Below are 15,792 nucleotides of genomic sequence, written 5' to 3'. Positions count from 1 at the left end.
CATTTCCGTAATATTCAGCAATTTTCTAATAGTTACAAAAAGACGTAAAATTTTGTTCTATTATTCGTCATAATATTCTAAGGTCATTGGTGCAAGTCCAAATTTTTTTCTGAAAAATTATTTCAATAAAAGTGTTTACAAAAGTAAATAAACTTATAGGTTAAACACCCCCGCAAGTTCAACATACTAATGACTTAAAAAAACATATTCAAATAAAGTTAATCATTAAATAAATATCTTGATAAACCAAAATTAAGAAGAAAAATCTACAAACACTTTTTAATTTATCTGAACACTTCAAAAGTACTTAAAAATTAATTTCACTTACAATTACTTAAAACAAGTCAATTCAAATATACTCTATTACTCTTAATCAAACACCGTCCAAGTTCAATGTACTAATAATGTAAAAAAATCATTAAATAAATTTCTTGATAAACCATAATTGGTAATCTAATTACTCATTTTCTTAATTCATAAAGAAAAAAATCTATACACTTTTTTAATTCACCCAAAAACTTTAAAAGTACTTAAAACTCATTTTTTCTTAAAAAGTACTTTAAGTAATTTAAACAAACTCATAATCAAACATCGTCCAAGTTCAATGTACTAGTTCGTGAAAAAAATAAAATCAATAGGAAACACATTTTCAATAAAACATTTAAAATTCAAATCTCACAGTGTTTGACCAAATTCGATTTTGTTACCAAATTTTGTAAAAAATAAATATTTTTCCATAGGTAGCTTTAAAAAAAACACAGCATAAATATATGATGATAATAATAATAATATAATAAAATATTGAATAATATTTACAAAAACTGAATTTTGACCATGATAAGAGTGAACCATTCATCTAGTAGCGAAGAAGAAGAAGAAATGGCGAGATTTTCAGTTGGAAGAGAAGAAGATGATAATGATGAAGGACCCAGTAACCCCACAAGAAGACCTGAACCCAAGAGACGGAGAACTACCGCCGGAACTTTCTCTTGTAGCGCCGTTATCCGTCAACAAGAAGAAGAAGAAGAAGAAAGAGAAAGGGAAAGGGAAAGGGAAAGAGTTGTTGAGGAAGAAGTAGAGGAGGATGCAGAGGAGGAGGCAGAGGAGGAGGCAGAGGATTGGGGATCAGAATCGGAATCTGAGGGAAATTTCCGATCGAGCGGTGATCGGAGAGTGCCGGTTCGTGAATCGGAGGTTTCAAGAGAGAACAGGTCCATTTCTGTGGAGGACCCAGACCAGAATTTGGAGGGTTCAAGAGGAAACGGGTCAATTTCTGTGATGTTATCGGATCCGGATGTGTTGGATTGCCCAATCTGCCTCGAACATCTCCGTGTTCCAATCTTTCAGGTTTCTTCTTTTTACCCTTTTCATTGCTATTAGGAGTACAAGAATTTATCTGTTGGAATTAATTGTGTTTGGAGAATTCTTGATTTGCCTTGGAGGTTTTTGAATGAAATGGTCTTGAATAGAAGGGAATTCATATTGACATTTATAATCTGACCCATATAGTTTATTGCTCTAAAGGAGGTGTAAAAGTTGCCTTTTTTGTTAATCCAACAGGTGGGGTTTGGGAGGATAGAGTTTACGGAGACTTTAGCCCTACCTGGTGGAGGCATGTCAGATAATAGAGATATGATTACTTAGCATTCAGTATTGCATTGAAAGAGCTTAGGAAATGTGGATCTGTTAAAGAGTTTAGTTGGGAGAATTGCTGACAGAGGAATGACTACTTTAGGTGTTTATCCCATCTCATGTGGTTTGAATTTTGAAGTTATAACATTTCATTCAAATTGGAGAATAACTGGCTAGTGTAGGTCTTTGTTTTACTGCTGAAGTCATAGTCTTAATGTCGTAATATTCAAGTTAGAGGAATCACTAGGGTATGGTGGTGGAGTATAACAAGACACTTAAAGTGGGTAGAGGGCTACCAGATTCCGATTAGAGATAACAAATGGGTATCATTGTATCCCGATTTAATGTGGGCTTAAGTTACTCTGTAATTAGGCTCTCTTCTTCCCTAAAGGTTATTGTTGTGTTTGCTAAGATCCCTAATACCCAGACCTCCCTGTTCCTCTGGTAATATGACTTTGACCTCCCATAAATAGATATCCCTGCCCATAGGAATGCCCTTCTCAGACCAATTAATTGCTCTTTCACCTCCCATAAATAGATATTGCATGTTCTCCACCTTTTCCACCACTCCATTCCGTATCTCAGGTGCTTTGTATTTTGCACCCAAATAAGTAGAGTGGAAAGATCATGTGTCATACCCCAGAATTCCGTGCCAGGGTATTCAAATTTTAGACTTCATTGATAGGGTAGATCTTGTTCTTCATCATGTTAATATGTAGTCCAGAGACAACTTCAAATAGCATGAGAGTTAGATTGAGATGTAGAACTTGGAGAGTCTCTGCCCCACAAAAGATTTGGGTATCATCAATGATAGAAGTTATTAACTGGTTACTATTCCTTTGTTGGAGATCTATCTGATAGAAGTCATTAACTGTTTACTATTCCTTTGTTGGAGATCTATCTGATAGAAGTCATTAACTGTTTACTATTCCTTTGTTGGAGATCTATCTGATAGAAGTCATTAACTGTTTACTATTCCTTTGTTGGAGATCTATCTGATAGAAGTCATTAACTGTTTACTATTCCTTTGTTGGAGATCTATCTGATAGAAGTCATTAACTGTTTACTATTCCTTTGTTGGAGATCTATCTGATAGAAGTCATTAACTGTTTACTATTCCTTTGTTGGAGATCTATCTGATAGAAGTCATTAACTGTTTACTATTCCTTTGTTGGAGATCTATCTGATAGAAGTCATTAACTGTTTACTATTCCTTTGTTGGAGATCTATCTGATAGAAGTCATTAACTGTTTACTATTCCTTTGTTGGAGATCTATCTGATAGAAGTCATTAACTGTTTACTATTCCTTTGTTGGAGATCTATCTGATAGAAGTCATTAACTGTTTACTATTCCTTTGTTGGAGATCTATCTGATAGAAGTCATTAACTGTTTACTATTCCTTTGTTGGAGATCTATCTGATAGAAGTCATTAACTGTTTACTATTCCTTTGTTGGAGATCTATCTGATAGAAGTCATTAACTGTTTACTATTCCTTTGTTGGAGATCTATCTGATAGAAGTCATTAACTGTTTACTATTCCTTTGTTGGAGATCTATCTGATAGAAGTCATTAACTGTTTACTATTCCTTTGTTGGAGATCTATCTGATAGAAGTCATTAACTGTTTACTATTCCTTTGTTGGAGATCTATCTGATAGAAGTCATTAACTGTTTACTATTCCTTTGTTGGAGATCTATCTGATAGAAGTCATTAACTGTTTACTATTCCTTTGTTGGAGATCTATCTGATAGAAGTCATTAACTGTATACTATTCCTTTTTTGGAGATCTATCGTGATAGAAGTTTTTAACGGTATACTATTCTTCTGTTTGAGATCTGTCATGATAGAAGTTATTAACTGTACGCTATTCCTTTGTTGGAGATCTATCGTGATAGAAGTTATGTACCTAGGCCTCTTTTTAGAACTCTTGGTTTTAGCTCACTGTAACTTCAGATTTAATCTTGTTACTGCATTTGAAGGCATAGACAACTGAGATTCAGATCCTAAGATCTACATCCTTCTCCTTGCCAGGGTGGTTAATTTCTGTCTTTTTTCATCTAAGAGTTGCAGAACAGCCACAATGGTTTTACTCTAAGGTAGAATATAGCTATTGGTAATCAATTTGTTGTTATTACAACAAAATATGACATTTTAATGCATGAGCATGTTTAATGAAATTATTGAGTGTTTTGAACTAAGCAAGAAATGATGAAGAGCAGGACTCTAGAGATGTGATAAATGCTAATATGAAAGGCTAAGTAGTGAAGTGAAAGTGGATGTATGAGCCTTTTGGACCAAGCAAGAAATTAAAGCCATGACTCTAGGTTTATACAAAAAGCTAAATAGTGAATTTTAAGTGCAATTTGTTTATGCTTTCCATGTAACACATTTTGCTTTTTCCCTACTTCTTAAGCTGTGTACTTTGAGAAACCTTGAAATTTATAAGCAAGCAGAGTGGAGTAAGCTGTCATCTGCAAACATTCAAACTGCTTACTATGAACATATCTTCTGACATTCTTTTATCTTTCTGGACAAAAATATAGTGTGAGAATGGGCACATAGCATGTGCCTCCTGCTGCACCAAGATTGCTAATAAGTGTCCATCATGCTGTTGGCCAATTGGATATAACCGTTGTCGAGCTATGGAGAAGGTTGTAGAATCTGTGAAGGTCTCATGCGTGAACAAAATGTATGGTTGCAAGGAGATCCTGAGTTATAGTAAGAAAACTGACCATGAAAATGCATGCATCTATGTGCCTTGTTCTTGTCCTTCCCATGGCTGTGACTTTATAGGTACCTCAACAAACGTATATGCACATTTTAGCGACAAACATGCTTCTTCGGCAGAGCACATTTTTTTCAATGCTGTCCATCCAATTCATATTGAAAAAGATCAAAGTTACAAAATTCTTCAAATGAGGACAGAAGGTATACTTTTTATCATCAACCATGCTAGCGACCGTGTTGGAAGTGCTTTCAACATTATCTGTGTTGGACCAAGTAGGCAGAAGAGAAGGTTCTCGTACAAGCTTGTAGTAACAGACGGGGAAAGCTCCTTTAAACTAGAATCTGTTGCAGAGTGCATCCCAAACTGGTCAGAAAATAGTCCTTTGAAAAAATTCCTCGTGGTCCCAAGAGACGTCGTTAATTCCAGTGCTCCGCTGAAGTTGAATGTTTTCATAGAAGAGAAGGAATACGTCTGCAATGGTTGCAGATGTTGATGTAATCTTATTTTATCATGTCTTGGCTTGTTCATACCTTGCTAACTTCTTTAGAAATTTTATGTCAAATAGTTATTGGATTGGTGCTGCTATATTTGGGGATTTGAATTTGTGCTGTTGAATGTCAAAGGGTTTTGAATATTATGTTTGATATTGTTATGCTAGAGTAGTTTGTTTAGCCTTGCTTCTTAAATCAGCTTGTTCCCAAAAGTGTTTATTTCAAAATTGCTTTGTTAAAATGTACTTCTTACCGAGAAGTAGTTTGTGTTTGGTCAATAAATTTTAGATGCACTTTTAAAAGTGTTTCTAAATATATTTTTCTCTAAACTGAATTCGAATGCCAAATATGTTAGTAAGTATTTCTAAATTAATTTTTCTCTAAATTGGTAGTACTTTTGGGTAATGCAGGTGGTAACAACAAAGGAAATGACCAACATAGGTTGTGGTGCAAGCACCACCATTGAATGGATCCTACAATGTGTGATCTAAATTTAATCAAACTATAATACGAATTTCAAACACCAAATAAAAAAACCAAAAAATAGAAAAAGAAAAACAACAAAAGAAACGGGCTAAACCCGGTGCCCGATTGTACTCTTCCTCTTTACCGATGAAAAAAATCAAATTAAAGCAAAGAACCTAAAGGTACAACCCTAATCAGCACAAAAACGAACGCCTGAATTCCCCGGAGGCCGACGAGTTCGCCCCCATCTAGTCGTCGATCAACTTCCGTCACCGTTCATAGCTGCCGGAATCCTAGTATAATTGACATGGTTGAGGTTGAGGCTGAGGCTTCTCCACCTGATCTCACCACACAATGACAATGGTTTCAATTCTCAATTTCCTTCGATTTTTCATCTTGCTTTGTGCCTTATATTACCTTATATTTTGTTGTTTTACAGTCAATTTTCGATTTCTTTGTTTTTGCCGAACAGCAGCAACCACTTATTGTTCATCAAGGATCATTTGGTTCTCTTTCAGTTTAAAATAGCTTAAACTTTGAAGTTTCTCTTTTATGTTTTAATGAAATGATGTATAGCCATGCAAATGTCTAAGGCTTGTTTTTAGACTACCAATTGGGATGAAGGAGTAGGCAACTGCTAAACTGTTTGGAAGAGGGAAAACAGAGTTCCTGAATGTTACTGCACCAATTGGTACTTTTAGAACCTACTGTAATCCTACAACTGGGTCTGGAGAGGATAATATGTGCGCAACCTTACACCTATCTTTATGGGTAGAGAGGTTGTTTCGATCGACAATCGGCAATCCTCCTTTATCCGGGCTTGGGACGGGAAATTTGAGCCAGCTCACACAGGTGAAGTTGTAGTGAACAGAGCACAAGACATTTATATCACATTTAAAAGATGATGTAGGAAAATGGAACAATCTAATCTGGGTACGGTATATTTAGTCATTTGTGCCTGAATGTATGATAGTCCAGGTTTTCTTTCGTGGAGTTATTGACTTGTCGAAGTACTAGTGGGCTTCTAAAGAGACTGAGGATATCTACCATGTAAAAATGATAACTTTGTCTATAAAGTAAGGACATGATATATCAAAGTGCAAGTATCAGCTCTGCTTGGCTGTTTTGTATTGGACTATCAGCATATTTCACTCCATTACATGGTTTAATAGCATATCAGTCACAAAACAAATGCACTGTTTATTGAGGAAATTGGCAGTATGAAGAAACTGACATTGAGGAGTAGCTGAATCTTCACGAATTAGCAGTACGAAGAAGCCTAACATTTAGGAGTGTATGCATAATACTGCAGCCGGCTTGCAGACATGTTTTCAGCTGATGCTGTAGTTGGGAGCATCATAGCATATAACAGTCACATTTTCTAAATGTGGTAAAATGTTCATTTGCTGTACAGTCAAAATAGTTCATTTTTTTTTCGGATTCTATGTGCTTTGGTATCATCTTCGTGATTTGACTCGTTTGTAACATTGTTGGCCTTGTGGAGTTTTAGCATACATGTTTTCGTGTTCTTTTATTTTAAGGTGGATGGTTATTATAGGTAACTGAATTTCTCCATTCTTTAATTTTAAGGTGCCTAGTGAAGGAGAATTTGCAACGGGGAAGAGGATGGATCAAGGTATTAGTGAACCTGAAGGGAGTAGAAAAAAGAAGAAAAAGCAAGTAGCCACTCCTCATCCTACTTGCTCTTGGGTGCACTTGAGGTGACATGTTTATTTGAGTAAATAATCTTTGTAACTTGTTTATCTAATTTCCACTGCTTTTGAACCACCATGTTCTGCTAACACTGAGAATAATATTTGCAGCTGTGGCTTTATTAAAAAGCATAGTGCTACAACACATCCTGAATCTTTAGGCCTGAAAGCTGTAAGAATCTATTTCTATGTATGAAATGCCTTAGTGCACACCTGTTTGTTACACTCAAGCTAACGTAAGAGCACATCACTTTTCAGGCCACAGAGATGGAAGCTGATGGGTCCTGAGGAGAAGGTAAAGTACACTACTCGTGCCTGCAAAGTGTGGGATAAGTACCTGAGCAGGTTAAACTCCCCCGAATGTTTTCTTTATATGATGATGAAACTGGCAACTCTAAGAATGTTTAATATCTTTGACTTCTTATGTCCAACTTTATTGATTTTCAGTTAACGCTTCCGCTTCTCTATATGTGATATTGTCGTCTGCTTCAGGTTGTTCTCTGTAACATCTTTTGATAAGATTACCATGTTTAAGATCCTTATATGCATTAAGTTTATGTGATAGCATGAACACCTGTGCTTAAAGCTTATGTTTACATGTATTTCTTTGGTTAATTCCGATCCATTGATGACATTCGTTCCTTTGTCATTAACTCTGATCATGTCAGTGATATTCTTAGGTGATTTTGGAGTTGTTTGGTGTGACTCTAATATGATGCTAAAATCTCTAAAAACACGTCGCTAATCAATCTATTTATACACTGCACCAAAAAAAGAAAGTCATAATAAAATCCTAACTTGTTCATCAAATTACAAATAGAAAGCTTACACATATATGTAACAAAAGATATAACTAAATTTATAATACATAAACATGACCTGTAACTTGGTGGCAGCTGACAACTATGACCTTTAACTTTGGGTGTGTATAAGTAGACACTTAAACTTGTATAAAATTGAACAAATAGACACATTCGTCCTACATGGCATCCTATATGACAATTTTGTGTCCTATGTGGCGTCCTACGTGTATTATGTCACATAGGACACGTGTGTCTACTTGTTCAATTTTATACAAGTTTAAGCGTTTACTTGTGCACACTCAAAGTTGGAGGGCATAGTTGTCCGCTGAAGCCAAACTAATGGTCATGTTTATGTATTATGCCTTACATTTAATATACACCTTTAATGTGTGAAAAGACTTGTAAAAATACAATATGATACGAAGGATAATACATATTTTCCCCTTTTTCTCAGTGATATTTATGTGATAATTCAAAGTTGAATGACTATCGGTAAAATTTACTCTTACATAATTTAACATGTTTGGGCATGTGAAGATTAGATGCACAAATGCTCCATTGAGGAGGTGAGAGAGGTTGGATATAGTGAGTACGATCAAAGAGAGATAGAGGTAGGTCGAAAAAGTACTTGGAAGAGGTGATTAGACGGACACAACAAAACTTCAACTTACCGAGGACATGACCTTAGATAGGAGGGTGTGGAGGTCACAAATTAGAGTAGAAGGCTAGTAGGTAGTGAAGTGTTGTCTTGCTTCTCGACGGGTTAGGTTTGGTGGTTCCGCCCTAGCGTTAGCTTTATTCTTGTAGTGTCTTGTTTTTTTATTTTCTATCACCATTTGTTATTTATGGTGTTTCAATTATTGCTTTATTTTGTTATTGTTACTATTTCTGTTTTAGTTGCTATGTTTTTTTCATTGTCGATTTCCCTTTTCACTTACTTTGATTTGTTATACTCAAGCCGAGGGTCCTCCGAAAACCTCTCTACCTTCACGAGATAGTGATAAGGGATGCATACAATCTACCTTCATACCTCACTTGCGGGATTTCACTGAATACATTATTGTTGTTGCATAAACTAACATATTATCTTTTATCTACTATATATTTAAAGGAATTAAATAGTATTTACTCATAGAGTAAAGAATTTTATATTATTAATTAATTTTTGATGACATATTACTTAAATTATGAATCAATTATTAAATAAGAATTAATGTTTAGGATTATTTTTTTTCAAGGCAAAGTACTCTACAATTTATACATTTTTACTAATATATCCCTTCTTAATTAGTTAGCATATCTCATAAGTTTGGTCAAGTTTCATGTTAGAATTTATCCTTCATCTACACAATATTTTATTTTATTTTACATTTTATATATTACTATTTTATATTTTAACTTGTGGAATATTTTTTTAATTTATTTGACTTGATGTTTTTAATTATATTTAAATCATCATGTTAATATTTTTGTTTGATTTATCTATTGAAAATTTATAATATGTACTTTTAATCAAATAAACATAAAAAATTAATTTATAATTTTATAATGGCAAAAGTACTCATTACCCCTCTGAACTTGAAGCTTTTTATATGGTGTACACCTAAACTAAATTCCGTTTTAATTACCCCCGAACTTGTTTATTCCTTCATCGCGTACACCTTTTTCGTCCACCTGCTCCTATTGTGACTACATGCGCGCGACAGCTGGCAAAAAGTGGTGATGTGGATTTCCACCCGGATAAATAATAGCCACCTAGATAAATTAATATTGCAAAAAATAAATTTCTTAAATTTAAAATTCATTGTTTAAAAGTTATTTTTGAATAAGGGCTGATTTCGCGGAACTCCTTGAATTTCAAATTTGTCAAAAAATTTTACCAAATAAGTGTTAATCTTTGTTTCCTTTACTTTTCATTTACATTTTGCCCTATTTTTCGTTTAAAATATGCCAAATATTAAAGAAAAAATGGAGATTTTACGTGTTTTTACCGTTGTAGCTTTGTGATGTGGCAAAAAATCACTTCCTCACGCGCTTAGTAGAGTGTGTTGTCAATTTCTACGCCAGGTGGACAAAAAGGTGTACGCGACGGAGGAATTCGGGGGTAATTAAAATGGAATTTAGTTTAAGTGTACACCGTATAAAAAGCTTCAAGTTCAGGGGGTAATGAGTACTTTTGCCTTTTATAATAGATATTCAAACTAGTTTTTTTTTTTTTTATATAAAATAATCTTAATATTAAAAGTGCATTGGTAACTGTCCTTTTCATAATTTGACTCTCAAAAATACTTTTTAAAAAATATTAAAAGTGCTTAAAAAAATAAACATTTTCTAGCTGCTTGGCCAAATAGGTCAAACACCCTGCAAGTTCAATGTACTAATGACATTAAAAAACATAATTCAAATTAAGTTAGTCATTAAATAAATTCTTGATAAATTATAATTGGTAATCTAATTACTCATTTTCTTAATTCATGAAGAATAAAAATCTATCAACTCTTTTTAAATTTATCCAAACACTTCAAAACTGCTTAAAAATTATTTTCACTTGAAAACACTTAAAACAAGTCAATCCTAAAGACTCTTAATCAAACACCGTCCAAGTTCAATGTACTAATGACAAAAAAATATATTCACATAAAGTTAAGCATTAAATAAATTTCTTAGTAAACCATAATTGGTAATCTAATTACTCATTTTCTTAATTCATGAAGCAAAAAAATAATCTATAAACACTTTTTTAATTTACCTAAACACTTCAAAAGTGCTTACAAATTTTTTAGTTAAAAACACTTAAAACAAGTCAATTCAAACACACTCATAATCAAACACCTTCCAAGTTCAATGTACTAATGTGACATAAAAAATACATATTCAAATAAAGCTAATCATTAAATAAATTTCTTGGTAATCTGATTACTCATTTTCTTAACTCAAAAAAATAAAATCTATACAACTTATTTATAAATTAAATAAAACTATTATACCTCATAGTCAAACACTTTTTCAAGAAAACATTTAAATTCAAATCTCATTGTATTTGACCAAATTCGATTTTGTTACCAAATTTTGCAAAAACATAAATATTTTTCCATAGGTAGTTTCAAAGAAATAGTATAAATATATGATAATAATAATGATATAATAAGATATTGAAATAATATTTACAAAAACCGAATTTTGACCATGATAACAGTGAACCATTCATCTAGTAGCGATGAAGAAGATCATGATGAAGAAGAAGAAGAAGAAGAAGAAGAAGAAGAAGAAGAAGAAGAAGAAGAAGAAGAAGAAGAAGAAGAAGAAGAAGAAGAAGAAGAAGAAGAAGAAGAAGAAGAAGAAGAAGAAGAAGAAGAAGAAGAAGAAGAAGAAGAAGAAGAAGAAGAAGAAGAAGAAGAAGAAGAAGAAGAAGAAGAAGAAGAAGAAGAAGAAGAAGAAGAAGAAGAAGAAGAAGAAGAAGAAGAAGAAGAAGAAGAAGAAGAAGAAGAAGAAGAAGAAGAAGAAGAAGAAGAAGAAGAAGAAGAAGAAGAAGAAGAAGAAGAAGAAGAAGAAGAAGAAGAAGAAGAAGAAGAAGAAGAAGAAGAAGAAGAAGAAGAAGAAGAAGAAGAAGAAGAAGAAGAAGAAGAAGAAGAAGAAGAAGAAGAAGAAGAAGAAGAAGAAGAAGAAGAAGAAGAAGAAGAAGAAGAAGAAGAAGAAGAAGAAGAAGAAGAAGAAGAAGAAGAAGAAGAAGAAGAAGAAGAAGAAGAAGAAGAAGAAGAAGAAGAAGAAGAAGAAGAAGAAGAAGAAGATCATGATGAAGAAGAAGAAGAAGAAGATGATAATGATGAAGAAGAAGAAGATGATAATGATGCAGGACCCAGTAACCCCACAAGCAGACCTGTACCCAAGAGACGGAGGACTACCGCCGGAACTTTCTCTTGTAGCGTCGTTATCCGTCAACAAGAAGAAGAAGAAGAAAGAGAAAGGGAAAGGGAAAGGGAAAGGGAAAGGATTGTTGAGGAAGAAGTAGAGGAGGAGGCAGAGGAGGAGGAGGATTGGGGATTGGAATCGGAATCTGAGGGAAATTTCCGATTGAGCGGTGATCGGAGGGTGCCAGTTCATGAATCCGAGGTTTCAAGAGAGAACAGGTCTATTTCTGGAGAGGACCCAGATCAGAATTTGGAGGGTTCAAGAGTAAACGGGTCAATTTCTGTGACGTTATTGGATCCGGATGTGTTGGATTGCCCAATCTGCTTTGAACATCTCTGTGTTCCTGTCTTTCAGGTTTCTTCTTTTTACCCTTTTCATTGCTATTAGGAGTATAAGAATTTACCTGTGTATATATGTTGGAATTAATTGTGTTCGGAGAATTCTTGATTTGCCTTAAGGTTTTTGAATGACATGGTCTTGAATAGAAAGGAATTTGTATTGACATTTATAATCTGACCCATATAGTTTATTGCTCTTAAGGAGGTGTAAAAGTTACCGTTTTTGTTAATCCAACAGGTGGGGTTTGGGAGGATAGAGTTTACGCAGACTTTAGCCCTACCTGGTGGAGGCGGTTTTAAAAAATAAAATACAGAAGTAGAGCAGACATGTCAGATAATAGAAATATGATTACTTAGCATTCAGTATTGCATTGAAAGAGCATAGGAAATGTGGATCTGTTAAAGAGTGTAGTTGGGAGAATTGCTGACAGAGGAATGACTGCTTTAGGTGTTTATCCCATCTCATGTGGTTTGGATTTTGAAGTTATAACATTTCATTCAAATTGGAGAATAACTGGCTAGTGTAGGTATTTGTTTTACTGCTGAAGTCATAGTCTTAATGGCGTACTATTCAAATTAGAGGAAGCACTGGGTTATGATGGAGAATAATAAGACCCTTAAAGTGGGGAGATGGCTACCAGGTTCAATCAAGTTAATCCCATTCTGACTAGAGATTACAAATGGGTATCATTGTAAATGGGTTTCTTCTTTTTACATCCCGATATAATCTGGGCTTAAGTTACTTTGTAATTAGGCTTTTTTCTTGCAAATTATCTGGTGACATAGTTTCTTCCCTTAATGTTATTGTTGTGTTTCCTAAGATCCCTAATACCCAAACCTCCCTGTTCCTTTGGCAATATGACTTTATCCCACTTCACAAGGTGGAATTTATGCTCTTCACGGTTTCCTTCCCATAGGAATGCCCTTCTCAGACCAACTAGTTGCTCTTTCACCTCATATGGCATTGGGATGAGGGACATGATGTAGGTAGGTATGCTGTCCAGTACACTATTGATGGGGTTAGCCTTCCTCCCATAAATAGATATTGCATGTTCCAGTTTGCCACCGTTTTCTCCACCTTTTCCGCTACTCCATTCCATATCTCAGGTGCTTTGTATTTTGCATCCAAAGGGAGACCAAAATAGGTAGAGTGGAAAGAGCATGTGCCATACCCTAGAATTCCGTACCAGGGTATTCAAAATAGACTTCATTGATAGGGTAGATCTGGTTCTTTTAATATGTAATCCAGAGACAGCTTCAAACAGCTTGAGAGTTAGATTGAGATATAGAACTTGAAGAGTCTCTGCCCCACAAAAGATTAGGGTATCAGCAGTGATAGAAGTTATTAACTGTTTACTGATCCTTGTTGGAGATCTATCTGATAGAAGTTATTAACCGTATACTATTCCTTTTTTGGAGATCAATCGTGATAGAAGTTATTAACTGTATACTATTCTTTTGTTAGAGATCTATCGTGATAGAAGTTATTAACTGTATACTATTCCTTTGTTGGAGATCTATTGTGATAGAAGTTATGTACCTAGGCCTCTTTTTAGAACTCTTGGTTTTAGCTCACAGTAACTTCAGATTTAATCTTGTTACTGCATTTAAAAGCATACACAACTGAGGTTCAGATCCTAAGTTCTACATCCTTCTCCTTGCCAGGGTGGTTAATTTCTGTCCTTTTTCATCTAAGAGTTGCAGAATAGCCACTATGGTTTTACTCTAAGGTAGAATGTTGTTATTGTAACAAAATATGACATTTTAATGCATGAGCGTGTTTAAATGAAATTATTGAGTGTTTTGAACGAAGCAAGAAACTTGAAGACCATGACTCTAGGGAAATGACAAATGCTAATATGAAAGGCTAAGTAGTGAAGTGAAAGTGGATGTACGAGTCTTTTGGACCAAGCAAGAAATTAAAGCCATGACTCTAGGTTTATGGCAAATGCTAATACAAAGAGCTAAATAGTGAATTTTAAGTGCAATTTGTTTACGCTTTCCATGTAACACCTTTTTCTTTTTCCCTACTTCTTAAGCTGCGTACTTTGAGAAACCTTGAAGGCAGAGTAGAGTAAGCTGTGATCTGCAAACATTCTAACTGCTTACAATGAACATATTTTCTGACATTCTTTTTTCTTTGTGGACAAAAATATAGTGTGAGAATGGGCATATAGCATGTGCCTCTTGCTGCATCAAGATTGCTAATAAGTGTCCATCATGCTGTTTGCCAATTGGATATAACCGTTGTCGAGCAATGGAGAATGTTCTAGAATCTCTGAAAGTTTCATGCGTGAACAATAGGTATGGTTGCAAGGAGATTCTGAGTTATAGTAAGAACACTGAGCATGAAAATGCATGCATCTATGTGCCTTGTTTGTGTCCTTCCCATGGCTGTGACTTTATAGGTACTTCAGCAAAGGTATATGCGCATTTTAGCGACAAACATGCTTCTTCAGCAGAGCACATTTTTTTCAATGCTGTCCATCCAATTTATATAGAAAAAGATCAAAGGTACAAAATTCTTCAAATGAGGACAGAAGGTATACTTTTTATCATCAACCATGCTAGTGACCGTGGTGGAAGTGCTATCAACATTATCTGTGTTGGACCAGCTAGGCAGAAGAGAAGGTTCTCGTACAAGCTTGTAGTAACAGACGGGGAAAGCTCCTTTAAACTAGAATCTGTTGCAGAGTGCATCCCAAACTGGTCAGAAAATAGTCCTTTGAAAAAATTCCTCGTGGTCCCAAGAGATGTCGTTAATTCCAGTGCTCCGCTGAAGTTGAATGTTTTCATAGAAGAGAAGGAATGAGTCTGCAATGGTTGCACATGTTGATGTACCATATCTTCATGATGTAATCTTGGCCTGTTCATGTAACATTGCCTTGGTAACTTCTTTAGAAATTTTATGCCAATAGACAATAGTCATTGGATTTCTGCTTGCTATATTTGGGGATTTGAATTTGTGCTGTTGAATTTACTTTGTTCCTTATTTTGAAAGGATTTTTCATATTATGTTTGATATTGTTATGCTAGGGTAGTATACTAATTGCATGTTTTGTCAAGTTTCTAAAATAAGCTTATTTTGAAAGCGCTTTTCAAAAAAAGTATTTTTGGTTAGAACCAGTTTATGTTTGACCAATAATTTTTAAAAACACTTATGGGCAACAAGTAGTGTTTAACCAAGCTTTTAAAAGTGTTTTTAAATGTATTTTTCCCAACCGTGCTTTTCAAAAGCGTACTTTTGAGTAAAAGCTATTCTTTTTAGCTTCTGCTACTAAACAAAAATGCTTATTTTTTAATAATATTTGTCCTTGGGATAAATTTTTAATAAGAATAGTTTCTAGACCAAAAGAATGGTTTCTCATTTTTAGTTGTGCTAAATCAGAAAGAAAAGTAGGTGCATGAAGATTTTGCATGCTGAATATGTGATCTGCCTTTATAAAGATATCGACCCATGAGTGAGAACATAACTATGAGATATACTTTTTGTCGAGTACCTCATCTCGAATATAGTAATAATCTACTTCGATATGTTTGGTCCATTCATAAAAGAGTATTGCAGTCAGTAATATACCACCCGGATCATAATTCATTGGGTATTCATTCATAATCTATCATTGCAAATCTCTATTGTCGCGATAAATCCTAACTCGACTCCCAATCATTATCTCTGCCACGGTGCACCCTAGCAACCATGTATCATAAGCT

General features: G+C 34.4%; 1 protein-coding gene across 1 annotated transcript; it reads left to right on the top strand.

The window, feature by feature from the left end:
- Positions 1-797: 797 nt before the first annotated feature.
- LOC102583504 (uncharacterized) lies at positions 798-15,096 on the top strand. Its single transcript, XM_006363956.2, has 7 exons — positions 798-1,347; positions 4,179-4,851; positions 5,975-6,171; positions 6,910-7,040; positions 7,143-7,203; positions 11,612-12,097; positions 14,240-15,096. Exons 1-7 carry the CDS (start codon positions 835-837, stop codon positions 14,891-14,893), a joined length of 2,715 nt encoding a protein of 904 aa, XP_006364018.2. The 5' UTR covers positions 798-834; the 3' UTR covers positions 14,894-15,096.
- Positions 15,097-15,792: the final 696 nt, after the last annotated feature.

The sequence above is a fragment of the Solanum tuberosum genome, unplaced genomic scaffold, assembly GCF_000226075.1.
Source record: "Solanum tuberosum cultivar DM 1-3 516 R44 unplaced genomic scaffold, SolTub_3.0 scf00453, whole genome shotgun sequence".
Taxonomy (NCBI): domain Eukaryota; kingdom Viridiplantae; phylum Streptophyta; class Magnoliopsida; order Solanales; family Solanaceae; genus Solanum; species Solanum tuberosum.
The sequence above is the reverse complement of the archived record's forward strand: the minus strand, read 5'-3'. Positions and strand labels throughout refer to the sequence as shown.

What these genes read in the sequence shown, in the direction of transcription:
- LOC102583504 (XM_006363956.2), top strand. Translation starts at nt 835, where the DNA reads ATGATAAGAGTGAACCATTCATCTAGTAGCGAAGAAGAAGAAGAAATG. An exon ending in CGTCTGCAATGGTTGCAGAT is followed by an intron (nt 4,852 to 5,974) that starts GTTGATGTAATC and finishes TGTTTGGAAGAG; the next exon opens with GGAAAACAGAGTTCCTGAAT. An exon ending in AATCTTTAGGCCTGAAAGCT is followed by an intron (nt 7,204 to 11,611) that starts GTAAGAATCTAT and finishes GAAGAAGAAGAA; the next exon opens with GAAGAAGAAGATCATGATGA.